This window comes from Melanotaenia boesemani, chromosome 11 (assembly GCF_017639745.1).
Source record: "Melanotaenia boesemani isolate fMelBoe1 chromosome 11, fMelBoe1.pri, whole genome shotgun sequence".
NCBI classification, from domain to species: domain Eukaryota; kingdom Metazoa; phylum Chordata; class Actinopteri; order Atheriniformes; family Melanotaeniidae; genus Melanotaenia; species Melanotaenia boesemani.
The window spans coordinates 3,638,567-3,651,942 of NC_055692.1; the positions used below are offsets into that span (position 1 = coordinate 3,638,567).

A 13,376-nucleotide genomic window follows, 5' to 3' on the forward strand; every position below is an offset into this window, starting at 1 on the left:
CGTTTCTGGTCTTTATGGACATTTATTTGAGATATTTGTTAACATCTGGGTTTAATCCCAGATGATGTTAACCAGCCTGATAAGATATAAACCAGAGTTGTTTTAAATCTTATCCTCCAGCTCCTACTATCGAGTTCGAACAGGCTTCCTACCAGGTCAGAGAGCCTCCCGGTCCAGATGGTGTGGAGGTGCTCAACATCAAGGTCATCCGCCGGGGTGATCTGGATCGAACATCCAAGATTCGTTGCAGCACCCGGGATGGATCGGCCCAGTCTGGCGTCGATTACAATCCTAAGAGCAGAGTGCTCAAGTTCACACCAGGTCAGGGTTTTAAAATGCCCTATGGAGCAGTGTGGGTCTGATTAACTTCACCAGGAGTAAAGATTTTTTCTGATTTTTATTTTCATCATTTCATAGGAATGGATCACATCTTGTTCAAAGTGGAGATTTTATCCAATGAGGACAGGGAGTGGCATGAATCCTTTTCCTTGGTCCTTGGCCCTGATGACCCTGTGGAGGCGGTGCTTGGCGAGATCACTATGGCAACAGTGACTATTCTGGACCAGGAAGCTGCAGGCAGTCTCATCCTCCCTGCTCCACCTATTGTAAGAAAACTTGCCTCATGCATTTTTCACTGCAGACTACTTTATCCTATAAAACTTCACTAGATCTCTGTTGCCTCTGAGCGTTATCGCTTATATTATCAACAGTTTCTCAGGAAGGGTAGTGTGTAACTCTGTGAGGTACATTGTGATGGATAGCTTACCCTTTAGGTGATCTACAGAGGATATCCAGGTGTTAATATCCCGTCCAGACTCTATGGTAAATCCACAATGAGTGATCCATGATAACACCATTATTTATCACATTCTCATTATTAAAAAAAAAGATTGCTATCACTGCTATGTTGGTATTTTAACATGAAAATTGCAGTGAAGTCACTATTTATCAAACTTTCCACCAATCAGAGAGCTTAGATTGACGGCAGTGTCCAATCAGGAGCAGCCAAAGATCAACCAGTGAGCAGAAAGTTCTATGTGTGTGTGAAAAGAAGAAAAATAATGCTCCTCTATGGCTGGAATAAAGCCAAGAAGACGTTTCTGATGCACGGTGGCGCCACAAAGCAGCTGAGCTGGAGTTGGTTTAGTGAGGATAGCAGGTAAATAGTAGCAGGAATAACTGGAAATGAGGAAAAAGTGGAAACATGGAAATAGTTTCTGTTGTGTGTTTGTTTCAATAACAATATTTTTTTTCTTGAAAGCCAAGACTTGAGAGAACGATGAGATGAGAAAAGGTTTGGTCACTGTTGATCTGTGTGTTATTTCTACAAAGTTCTGTTAGTAATAAATTCTGCTTTCTTCTTATTGTCGGCCTTTATGCGGCTATATCTATTTGTACAATCATTTTACATAATTTTAGCCTCAGAATCTGACAGCTGAGGCTGTCCTGGAAATATGCCTGGATGTTGACCCCCATGTGGTGGTCTCTGGAGAAGGGAATTCCAGGTGTGTGAGAGCATGTGCGCCCCCTTGTCCCGGTTTATGGAGTCACCAGCTCACTTCCTGATCTCTATCACCTCCTTTATCCAACATTTTAGCTTCTACATGCATTTTTACATAAAAAATAAAAAGGCAGATCAGAAATAGCAAAAATGGCTTGGAGTTTTCAGGGTTAAAGTACATTTTTTACTTTATTACTACTACTTCCCTTTTCCTCAGGTCGTCTCTCTGGCTGATTACAACCACGTCCAGGAGGTGACCAAAGAGGGCAGTAAGAAGACCCCCTCTCCAGGTTACCCTCTGGTATGCGTCACTCCCTGTGACCCTCACTACCCCAAGTACTCTGTGATGAAGGAGAGATGTGAGGAGGCGGGAATCAACCAGACCCAAGTCCACTTCTCATGGGAGGTAGCGGCCCCCACAGACGCCAGCGGTGCCAGGTCTCCATTTGAGACTGTGACCGACACCACCCCGTACACCAGTGTCAATCGTATGGTAAGTTCACCCAAATGAAATGAAGTACCATCTTCACATATTCCAATCAGATGTCATCAGGATTAGATATGATGGCTGAATTTACACCTAATGTCTCCCAGTTCTTTAAAATGTGATTTCTGCTGCGTATCTTTTTAGAAGTACAAATTATCACCCAACTCACAAACACAGACCCCACCATCATTTCATTAATGTCCAAAGCCGTCAACCATCAGCAGCAGAAATTAGCACGTTATCTGTTTGTGATGGGATTTGTTGTTTTCTTCTTCCTCTCAGGTTCTGGATAGTATTTATTTCAGCCGGCGCTTCCATGTCCGCTGCGTGGCTCAGGCCCGTGATAAAGCCGGTCATCTTGGAACTCCACTTAGGAGCAACATCGCCACCATCGGCACCGATGGCGCCATCTGCCATACGCCTGTTACCACGGGAACCGCTAGAGGTTTCCAGGCCCAGTCCTTCATCGCCACATTAAAATACCTGGACGTCAAACACAAAGAGCACCCCAACCGGTCAGTGGTTCCAGGTGAAAAGTGGCATGATGTCAACCAAACTTTGGGGATTATTTTTAACCAAAAACCGTCTGTTGCTTTGTCTGCCCTGTTAGTATCCACATATCGGTGCAGATCCCCCATCAGGATGGTATGCTCCCCCTGGTGTCCACCATGCCGCTGCACAACCTGCACTTCCTGCTGTCAGAGTCCATCTATAGGCAACAGCACGTCTGCTCCAACCTGGTCACCCTCAAAGAGCTGAAAGGGGTTTCCGGTGAGACATAAACACATGAATAAGGGGCATAACAAAACACTGATACATCAATTCAAGGATCAATTAGACATCAATACCTTAATCATCTGTGAGATACCTGAGCTTTACCCCCAAACAAAACTAGTTTCTAGCTGCAGCTTCTTGACAACCACCTGGAAATAAGTCAGAAGGTATTGACTTTCCTCCAAGAGATGAATCACAACTCTATTTTTCAGGTAACACCACATTTTCTAGCAAAACGCAGCAAATCGTCTCATATTGACCACTGGCTACTGAATCTAATCAAAATCATATTATGACAGAATTTGGAAAATCAACAAACACTTCATTGTTATTCCCTGAATTGATATTATATCATGATAAAACTTTTGGTTTGCACCCTTAACATGAACACTCATGCAGTAAAATCCTTCCAGTAGCCTCTTCATAGTCCGGTGTTTCCTATGTGAAATGAGAATGCTTCACTCATTTGAGAACCTTTTTAGGACTATCTTTGCCAGACCCATGGACCTGTACTGTGATTCATCCCAGATACCAAAAGATCTTTGGCTCAAATATGGCCCACATCTGCAGTTTGGTTTGGCTCATATTTGGCCTACTTCGTAGTAGCACGTTGTCATAGCAGCGCGACCCAGAATCAAAGGAGAATGGTTGCCATCCAGCTCTTTGTGTTCTTTCTTCTTGGCGTATGACTTTAAAAACAAAAATATTTAAACATGGTGCTGTTCCTGCTTTGTTCTTATTGCCAAGTAGTACAAGAAATGATCAGTCTTTGCACCAGTTAACACATTGCAATGTGTCCAGCTCCACCCTTAATAGTTGGATCAGTAAGATTGGAACCCCAACAAAAGCGTTGGTTCAGATGTTCTAGGCAACTTTCCAAGTTTTTTCCTGTGAAATCAACCACAACCTGTTGGTGGAAAATGGGCTCATGTCCAAGGTGGCAACTGACATCTGCTCCACATCTGGCCCACACAACATTTAGCAGTGCCATAACTGAGCAGTAAGTGCCAAAAGTCACCCGGATTAGGTCCAAACATGTCCACAGTCTGGGATCAGATGTGCTCTTATGCAAATATTTAACAGAACCAAAACATTTAATGTTTACAGGAAGAAAAACTAATGATACAGCCTAATACATGATCATACAAAATGTTTAACTCTTTGATGCCTGAATTTACTTACAGTGACATAAAAACAAAATAATTGTGTGTTTTAGTTGTCTTTGGAATTCGTTCATCAATGAAATTTTTTGTCAACTCGTTTTTCCATAGAGTGAACTCGTAAGTTTCAGAGGACCTCGAGATTCCAAATGTAAAGACGGCTGTGCCCAGTACCACATTGTTGTCTTTATTAAATCTCTTTCTAATATATTATGTGTTACCTGAGTAATTAAAACTAAGGTACTGATAATTTTATTGTTACAGTAGGGATGTTTGTTGTTTATCATTATCACCAAAATTGACTGGTGTTCTCATGGTGAACCTTTTTTCAATGGTTTTTGATGTTTTTTTTTGTTTTAAACAGTGCAGTTGTACATGCTCACATATTAACTTTTTATATGAAGCTACAGTAGGGACAGACCAGTGTAACCAAATCTACAAATATGAATAATTCTCACAGTAGATTTTTCTATTTTCTCAAGATTATTTTCCATCTTGTCAGAGTTACTTGTGTTTTCTGACTTTCTCAATTAGTCCATACTTTAGATTTTTGTGTACACAGGTGGAGATTAAAGTTACAAAACGTATTTAAATTTCTTTAAATGCCATATCGTCTCTTGGTTAAAGAGTTGGCTGTAATACAAGAAGTCTTGATGATTTTAAAGAACAAAAACCCTGAATGGATGTGGACTGAAGAGAGGAAGAACAAACAGATAATGTCATTAACAACCTAAACCTGGTGTTAAACTGGAGCAACTTCTATCAGCTAAAACATAGAAAAGGGGAACTAGAACACATAAGAGATACAAGGAAATGAGGAGTAAAACAAAACCAAAATACCGTGACTTCTGAGGGCAGAGCTGAAGCACAGCAGAGAGGGATGGGGTGGTCCTCCTTCTAAAGTTTGCAAAGTTCTGCTGTAAATATTAAAATATCTGGATCTTTTTCCAGCAAAAACAAATGCTTTCAACACTGTTCCACAGAGTCGGGCTTCCTAGATGACGTATCTTATGACAGCATCTCTCTGGGACCGGGATACGACCGCCCATACCAGTTTAACCCCAACGTCCGCGAGGCCAAAACCATCCAGCTCTACAAGCATCTGAACCTCAAAAGCTGCATCTGGACCTTTGACGCCTACTACGACATGACTGAGCTCATTGACATCTGCGGGGGCTCTGTCACCGCCGACTTTCAGGTGTTTATTACCATCAAAGGCCCTTTCTTCCTCAGTGTATCCATGGTCTTCACACATTTGTTCAAACTTTCCGTTATTTCATGGTATTCTTGTTGACTCAGCAGTGAGATGAAGACAGTTTAAAGCTGCAGAGTTATTGAATAAGCTGTCTGAGATTGTTTTATCAGCAGCTGCACTCCGGGTCAAGAATAACCTGTCAAGTTTGATCAGTTGTTATTTAACGTCCCAACTTTCAGCATGTTTTTTTATATGATTAGTTTCCCATGAAGAGCTGACAGAAGGATAATAAAATATGGGTGGAAAGTGATTGATGGAGGCAGTGGCAGAAATAATTTTTTTATCCATTCCCGCTGATCATGATGCCTTCAGGTGTCGCAGTGTTTGCTGATTGGTCCCAGCTCTGAAGCATGCTCTGGTGTTTCTAGGTTCGGGACTCGGCACAGTCCTTCCTGACTGTGCAGGTTCCTCTGTACGTGTCCTACATCTATGTGACGGCCCCGAGAGGCTGGGCCTCCCTGGAGCATCATACTGAGATGGAGTTCTCTTTCTTCTACGACACGGTGCTGTGGAGGACAGGTCAGACGCTCATTAACATTCTGCAGACGTTTCACTCCTTAAAATGAAAGGATTATTTAAAAGGGATACATGTAGAAATGTTCCCTCATGTTTATTACTTCATATTGTGGTCATAGTCTCTTTAGTCACACAGTGAGTAATGAACTAGGATTTCAAATGTCTTCTTAACCAGCTGAAAACAAGAGATTATAGTTAGATTTAGGTTTAAGAGAAAACATTTTACAGACCATTCTCTGTAAACCCTAGAAATGGTTGCGTGTGGAAAAAATATGGAATAATTTAATATTTTGGATAGTTTAGAAGTTTCCTTCCATGCAAGTTTAAGCTCTGATAACAGTAAACAATGGTGCTGTCTTGGTCTGAATGAAGATGTTTAAAGGCAAAATAAGTAGCATTGACACCTAGTGTTTCAAATCAGAACTGCAGTCGAAGAGAAAAACACCCCACCCCCCCTCCACTTATACATCCATACAGTCACTTTTTTTTGGTTAATAAAACCCACAGTACCTACATACAACAGCAGCTATATGTGTAGAGTTGGTGAGAATACAGAGTACAAAGATAAGTACAAGAATAAAGTCCAAACATGACTGTGGTTAAGCTGATCCATGAAGGTGGCTTAGCACTGAAAAAACACACAAAAACAAGAATGGCTCCACTCTGTAGCAGCGCTGCCTTCAAGAGACAAAGTAATAACTTTATTTATTTACACTTTCCTTTATAACTGATTCATTCTAGTCCCACAGTCCAGAAACAGTGATGTGCATACCACCGGCGGTACTTGTGCTCCCTCTAGTGGCATGCTGAGGAATTTCCTGGTATTAACCAATTTATAGTTATGAGGCGTGGAAGGCCAGAGACTAAATCCTCAGCTCCACCAGCAGATCACATCACGTGACATTTTCACAATGCCACAAAAAGTCACCTGGAAGGCGGCTGGTAGGCCCACTAAAAAATTTAGATCTGAAACCCTCCCTGTTTTGTTTGACGTGGATAGAGCATATAAAACCAGAGAAATAATGGAAAGAATTTGATAACACAAAATGTTTATCAAAGCGTAAAAGGGGGATGAAAAGGTATGAAGTTAAAGTGAAAAAAGAGTTATCAAATCATAAAGATGAAGTTGCTTCTGGACAAAAAGATGCCAAATATGACTGTGGTAAGTGTTTTGTTTTGTTTTGTTTTGTTTTGTTTTATAAAGGCAAAATTCAAAGTATTTCAATCTCAGACCCCTCAGGGTTATAAGGACTTTTGCTAAGTATGGTATGTAAGGTAAATATTTAGGAACCTCTGGTCTAGTTGAATATCTGCAAAAATGTAAATCTAAACAAAATTTTGGTTTTGCTCAAACGTGTGGTTTACTTTGTGCCTTCTGGTGTTTGGTGCCTGCAGGCATTCAGACGGACAGCGTCCTCTCTGCCAGGCTGCAGATCATCAGGATCTTCATCAGAGAGGATGGACGGCTGGTGATTGAGTTTAAAACTCACGCTAAGTTCAGAGGTCAGTTCCACTCATGTTGAAACAGCTAAATGAGCAAAACTTTTTATAAATGACAGCTAATGGAGCAGTAGAGATCAGAAGCATCTATCTTCAGCATTTCTCTTCATGTTTATCCTTCCAGGTCAGTTTGTTCTGGAGCATCACACTCTGCCGGGCCACAAGTCCCGTCTGATGGCTCCTGACCACCTGGGAGGCATCGAGTTTGACATGCAGCTTCTGTGGAGCGCTCAGACCTTCGACTCCCCGTACCAGCTGTGGAGGGCCACAAGCTCCTACAGCAGGTCAGGGGATTAAACACAAACATTTGTGGCTGTAGCTTTCAGCCCTGTAGTTCTACAGCGTGTCATTGGGTTTTGTATTTTCTGGAAAAGGAAGGACTACTCTGGAGAATACACCGTCTTCTTGATCCCCTGCACCGTGCAGCCCACTCAGCCCTGGATCGACCCTGGTGACAAACCTCTGTCCTGCACGGCTCACGCTCCAGAAAAGTACGACTCACATTTATAGTTTAATCTAACTTGACTGTATTGTGGCAGCAGACAGTTCTGAACCATGTGGTCGTTCTTCAACAGGTTCCTGGTGCCAATTGCCTTCCAGCAGACCAACAGACCCGTTCCTGTGGTTTACTCCCTCAACACGGAGTTTCAGCTGTGCAACAATGAGAAGGTTTTCCTGATGGACCCGTCCACCGCTGACGTCTCCATGGCTGAGATGGACTATAAAGGAGCATTCTCCATGGGTATGAGAATGCCATGAAAGAATGAGGGTGATGGCGTGAATTTTTCTGAGTCCATTCCTTTGCCGCCCCCTGCAGGTCAGACTCTGTATGGCAGAGTGCTGTGGAACCCGGACCAAAACCTGAATGCAGCCTACAGACTGCAGCTGGAGAAGGTTTACCTGTGCACTGGCAGGGATGGCTACGTCCCCTTCTTTGATCCCACGGGGACTTTATACAATGAGGGGCCACAGTATGGCTGTATCCAACCCAACAAACACCTCAAACATCGCTTCCTGCTGCTGGTACAGACAAATGTTTTGTACTTCTCTGCTTATTATTGTGTTAACACAGATTTCTGGTCCTGGTGTTTTAAGAAATGTTTAGCAAAAATGACCAAAATACAAAATGTTTGGGGAAAACCAGGGCTGAAACAATTACTCGAATAATTTGATTACAAAATACCTGTATCTCTGAGGCAAATTATTATTTTTCCCAGTGGTCACCGTGTTCCACGCCAACACTTACTGCTGTTGCACAACATGGGTAGATGCTACGCTTTTTGGAGCAGGCTTTATTTGATGATGCGATACAGGAAACCAGAGAAAACAATAAGAAGAAAAAGAAGAAATATCTTTAAAAACTAAAAAAAGACTAGTTTGTACCACTTGTAAAACTGACTTAGTTTACTGCATTAGCACAGCGTCGATGCCGCAGCCAGTTTAACATCCAGTCCTCAGAGCAGAAAAAACAAGCTAATGTTTAAAGTTAGCATTTTGCATCAGCATTTTCAAGCTTATTTAAATTACCATCTGTGTGCTTGCCATTGTTACCATTCAGTTACAAATCTGTCCTGCGGCTACAGTGGAGTCATAAACAAGACTATGCTATGAAAGCCAAACATTTAGGTAACCTCCTTCTGCAGCACAGCTGGAGAAAACCTTCATTTTTCTGCTTTCCAGTTATTTTCTGCCCGTGTTTCATCTGCAGGATCGGAAACAGCCAGATGTATGCAACAAGTTTTTCCACGATGTTCCCTTTGAAGCTGATTTTGCCTCAGACATCCCAGAACTGCAGTCCATGACGGCCATGCCAGGCGTGGACGGCTTCACGATGAAGGTTGATGCTCTGTACAAGGTTTGTGGAACCATGCAATATCTCTATAACAGCACTGTGCATCTTTATTACAGAGTTGTGTTTCTTTAACCTTTAAAACTCCACTAGACCTCCATCACCGCAAACGCTGTTACTTATATTGTCAACAGTAACGGTCCAGCCACTAACAGTAGCATTTATTTAGAGACTCTATCTGGTAAATTGTACTTATATAGCGTCTTTACCCAAAGCACTTTGCATGTACATCACATTCACACACACATTCATGCACTGATGGCAGAAGCTGCCATGCAAGGCCACCCACTACCCATCAGAAGCAATTAGGAGTTGAGAGTCTTATTCATGGACAGCTCAACATGAGCTCTCTGGGCCAGGATTGAACTGGCAACCCTTGGGTTAAAGGACAACCACCCTACCCACTGAGCTATGCCGCCCCCCTAAATCTACAATGATCCATTGTAGTGACTATCTGGTCCTATCCTTGTAGTCGCTCTGGGTACAGGGGATCCTGGTCATAACGCGCTTCATTAAACCAATGTCCAGACTGACAGGTAAGTTTGGGGTGTGTTTCCATTTATTGAATGAATGACGATCTGAAGTCCCGGATGGCGGTCTACAGCAACAGGATGGATGGATTGCCCCGAGGTTATGACAGGGATGGAGGTTGTAGTGAAAGGTGGTGGAAAAGCGGTGAGAAGCGTTAGGGAGCGGAGAAGCAATGGAAGCGTTCAGAAGGGGTAAAAACCGTGCGACCTCCCATTACCCAAACACACCGTGCACTGTCACCTCCACGCCTATATGCACTTTCCCTCAACACCACCACCAATGGTCGAAGAAAACATAGGTCACCTGTGCCATCCCAAACATAAACAAACACCACCACCACAAAAAACCTGGACCAAACGATAAAGAGAAATAATGGCTGCTACATCCATAATAACAGCATTATTTATTACATTTCCATCATAAAAAAGATCACTATCACTACTATGTTGCTAAGAGACCTCTATTTAGACCTGGACATGATGAAGCCACTTCCTGTCAAACTTTCCACCAATCAGAGAGCTTAGATTGACGGTAACGTCCAATCAGGAGCAGCCAAAGATCAACCAGTGAGCAGAAAGTTCTATGTGTGTGTGAAAAGAAGAAAAATAATGCTCCTCTATGGCTGGAATAAAGCCAAGAAGACGTTTCTGATGCACGGTGGTGCCACAAAGCAGCTGAGCTGGAGTTGGTTTAGTGAGGATAGTCAGTCAAAGTCAGCTTTATTGTCAATTCTGCAGCATGTACAAGAATAAAGCCAATGAAAAAAAATAACAAAAAAAGTATTATCACTAGGTAAATAAAACAATAATAATAAATAGACAAGGAAAATTACAAGCAGTGCAACATATGTTTATGGTTATAGTGCAAAAGAAGAAGCTTGAGTTAATCATGGTCTGATCATGATGGGGGCGTCAGGGTCCAGGGTGTGTGGAAAGGGGGTGAATCAGGGAGAGAGTTCAGCTTCCTGACAGCCCGGTGGATGAAGCTGTTCCTCGGTCTGCTGGTCCTGGCCTGCAGGCTCCTTCCTGATGACAGCAGGCTGAAGAGGCTGTGTGACGGGTGGGTGAGGTCTCTCATGTTGCAGAGGGCTTTACAGGTGAGGAGAGATGTAGATGGTTTGCAGGGAGGGGAGAGAGGCACTGATGATCTTCTCAGCTGCTCTCAATATGCGTTGGAGGGTCTTCCTGCAGGACGTGGAGTAGGCACTATACCTCACGGTGATACCGCTGGTCAGGACGCTCTCCATGGTGCCTCTGTAGAAGGTGCACATTATGGGGGAACTTGGTGCTGCTCTCTCTCTGCACTGTAGCACCATTGATGGTCAGAGATGCATGCTGGGGGTGTGGTCTCCTGAAGTCAAATAGAAGGTAAATAGTATCGTAAATAAGTGGAAATGAGGAAAAAGTGGAAATATGTAAATAGTTTCTGCTGTGTTTGTTTCAATGCCAATATTTTTAATATCTCATTTTCGCCTCATAATCTGACAAATTAGCTTGTCCTGAAATAATTATTGTCTTAATGTTGACTTCGCTTAAAAGGGCTGAGATTCTACATGCAGTTTTATATAAAAATAAAACAAGCAGACAAAAAATAGTGAATAATGGCTTGGAGTTTTAAACGTCATTGCCACAACAAATATGTTTGATTGGACATTAATCCTCACTTGTTTAGCTAAACCTTATATTTTCCTTTCATTTTGCTTTCTGTTAATGATAGGTGGAGGCGGGGCATCAGTGGTACCTGCAGGTGATCTACGTGATCAGCCCAGAGTCACGCTCCAGCCCCAGGGTCCAGCGCTCGCTGACGTATCAGCTGAGCCGCTCCAAACGTGACCTGGTGGATCGCAGCGGTCGCCTGACGCTCGACGAGTCACTCATCTACGACAATGAAGGCGATCAGGTGAAGAACGGCACCAACATGAAGTCGCTTCGCCTCGAAGTCGGCCCCTCCGCCACCTTTAACGCCCACGTGGGCAGTTCTGTCGGCGGCGGTGTGGCCGCCATCACCCTGCTGGTCCTGGTCCTGCTGGCCTCCTGCTTCCTGTTCCGCCGCTGCCAACGCGCCTTCACCACGAAGAAGAGCAAGAGCTCTGCGAAAATCTACGAGGAGTACCCGCTCAACACCAAGGTGGAGGTGTGCATGGACAAGTGTGTGGAGAAGAACTTCGGCACCGGGCACTGCACGGTGAGGAACATCAACATCAACCGCAACCAGGAGCCCCACGACAAGACCAAAGTGAAGCAAGTCAACCTGGAGGTGAAACTCCACAACAACCTCAACGACGGCACGGAGGTCTGAAAGCCTGACAAGGAAGAGGAGGAAGATCAATAATAAAAAAAAAGGTATTTTCTAAAAGAAAGTTTGTACTTAATGTAACAAAATGTTTGTTAATGTATTTTTATATCACATTTAGAAGAACAAATGGGAAGTGGTCAACCTCAGGAACAGCTCAGCTGGGTTTAACAGCCAAAACATCTGCATCTAATTGTCCAAACACTTCATTTCAGTTTTACTTGACATTTATGTAACTTTTAGCACCAAAATGGTGAACGGTAGCTCAGACACTGGTGATTGTTGGAACAAAACGTACTTTTCTCTGCTGCATCAAGTCATTTCACTGCTTTAAATGTTGCTACTGTGTGGAGTAGTAGCTCATGTGGAAGGATTTTTCTGCGGTTACACTTCAGAAATACAAGTAAGAAGAATTTTTGACCACTTCTGCATCAGCTACAGCTGCTTCTAACTCCTGTTGAAAGTATTAAGCACAAACAGTGTGTTACATGTAAATAACAAAAGTGAATGGTACCATTAAGTGCAATTATGTCATATCCCGTTATCCCTCCTTCATGGCCAGGAGCTTTGTTAGAACTTAAAAAATTGTATTTCAAGCCTTACTTTGAGACATTTGTACTGTCATGTTGAACAGAGGTCAGATTTTTGTGTTTTTACTGTATTCTGACAGCTGCCAATTCTAAGTGCCATGCAGTATTTTTGGTTTTAATGCAACTCAAAGCAAATCATCCAAAGTATTTCTCTTTTGAAGTGTGAAAGTGTAAATCTCCATGCAATTGTATTAAATAAGACGCAAAAGATCCTGTCCACCTGACTGCTTTTTAGCCTTACTACTGTTCTAATGGAAATAATTCTTAACAAAAGTGATATATTTTCTGTTTCTGCCTGCCTTTGTTGTGTCCAAAGACACACAATCTCCTCATTTTGCATCTCGCTCATATTTTTGGGTTCATGTATGTATTGTTACCCTCATGTGATGTATTATGTTACAGCCACTGATGTACTCATGATAATAAAGCCACTGTTTTTTTTTTGTTTGTTTGTTTGTTTGTTTTTTGTGTATGACACTGGTTGGAGAGCACTGCAAAAGAAAGAAAATCTTTGTACTCGTATGAGATGTTGACATGTATCTTCTCTAATCCCACCTTCTATTTTAACTGTGTGCCTATTAAACAAGAGAATGAGTTGTTGTGGGAAATATAATTATATTTTTGGTGCTATCATTTTGTCGGGGAAAAAAAACAAAAGAACAACGCTATCAGTATAATGCCTGTATTTGGTGCCTTTTTTTGTAATAAAAGAAATCTGAAAAAAAATGACGTATATTGTCTTTATTATTAGTGCCATTGTCAAAGGCATTATTTCTCATTTTTATTCCACTAATTAAACTGCATCTGTTGCACAGTATTAAGAAAACCCAAGAAAAACATACCTCAAAACCTTTGTCCTATAGCAATGAATGGGATTCTACCTAAGCTAGTGAAAAATCAAGCCCATTTTAAAACACTAAC

At 42.3% G+C, this 13,376-nt stretch overlaps 1 protein-coding gene across 1 annotated transcript in view; it reads left to right on the plus strand.

Moving 5' to 3' along the window:
- The window catches only part of fras1 (Fraser extracellular matrix complex subunit 1), a 290,358-nt gene extending 277,184 nt beyond the window's left edge, over window positions 1–13,174 (plus strand). Inside the window, exons 60-73 of the mRNA XM_041998958.1 lie at window positions 121–321; window positions 418–605; window positions 1,719–1,994; window positions 2,271–2,503; window positions 2,599–2,759; window positions 4,906–5,120; window positions 5,546–5,696; window positions 7,089–7,196; window positions 7,318–7,477; window positions 7,568–7,684; window positions 7,769–7,935; window positions 8,011–8,216; window positions 8,902–9,048; window positions 11,290–13,174. Coding sequence (XP_041854892.1) covers window positions 121–321; window positions 418–605; window positions 1,719–1,994; window positions 2,271–2,503; window positions 2,599–2,759; window positions 4,906–5,120; window positions 5,546–5,696; window positions 7,089–7,196; window positions 7,318–7,477; window positions 7,568–7,684; window positions 7,769–7,935; window positions 8,011–8,216; window positions 8,902–9,048; window positions 11,290–11,871 — 2,912 coding nt within the window. The 3' untranslated portion in view covers window positions 11,872–13,174. The remainder of the gene's footprint in view (window positions 1–120; window positions 322–417; window positions 606–1,718; window positions 1,995–2,270; window positions 2,504–2,598; window positions 2,760–4,905; window positions 5,121–5,545; window positions 5,697–7,088; window positions 7,197–7,317; window positions 7,478–7,567; window positions 7,685–7,768; window positions 7,936–8,010; window positions 8,217–8,901; window positions 9,049–11,289) is intronic.
- The last annotated feature ends 202 nt before the right edge of the window (window positions 13,175–13,376 follow it).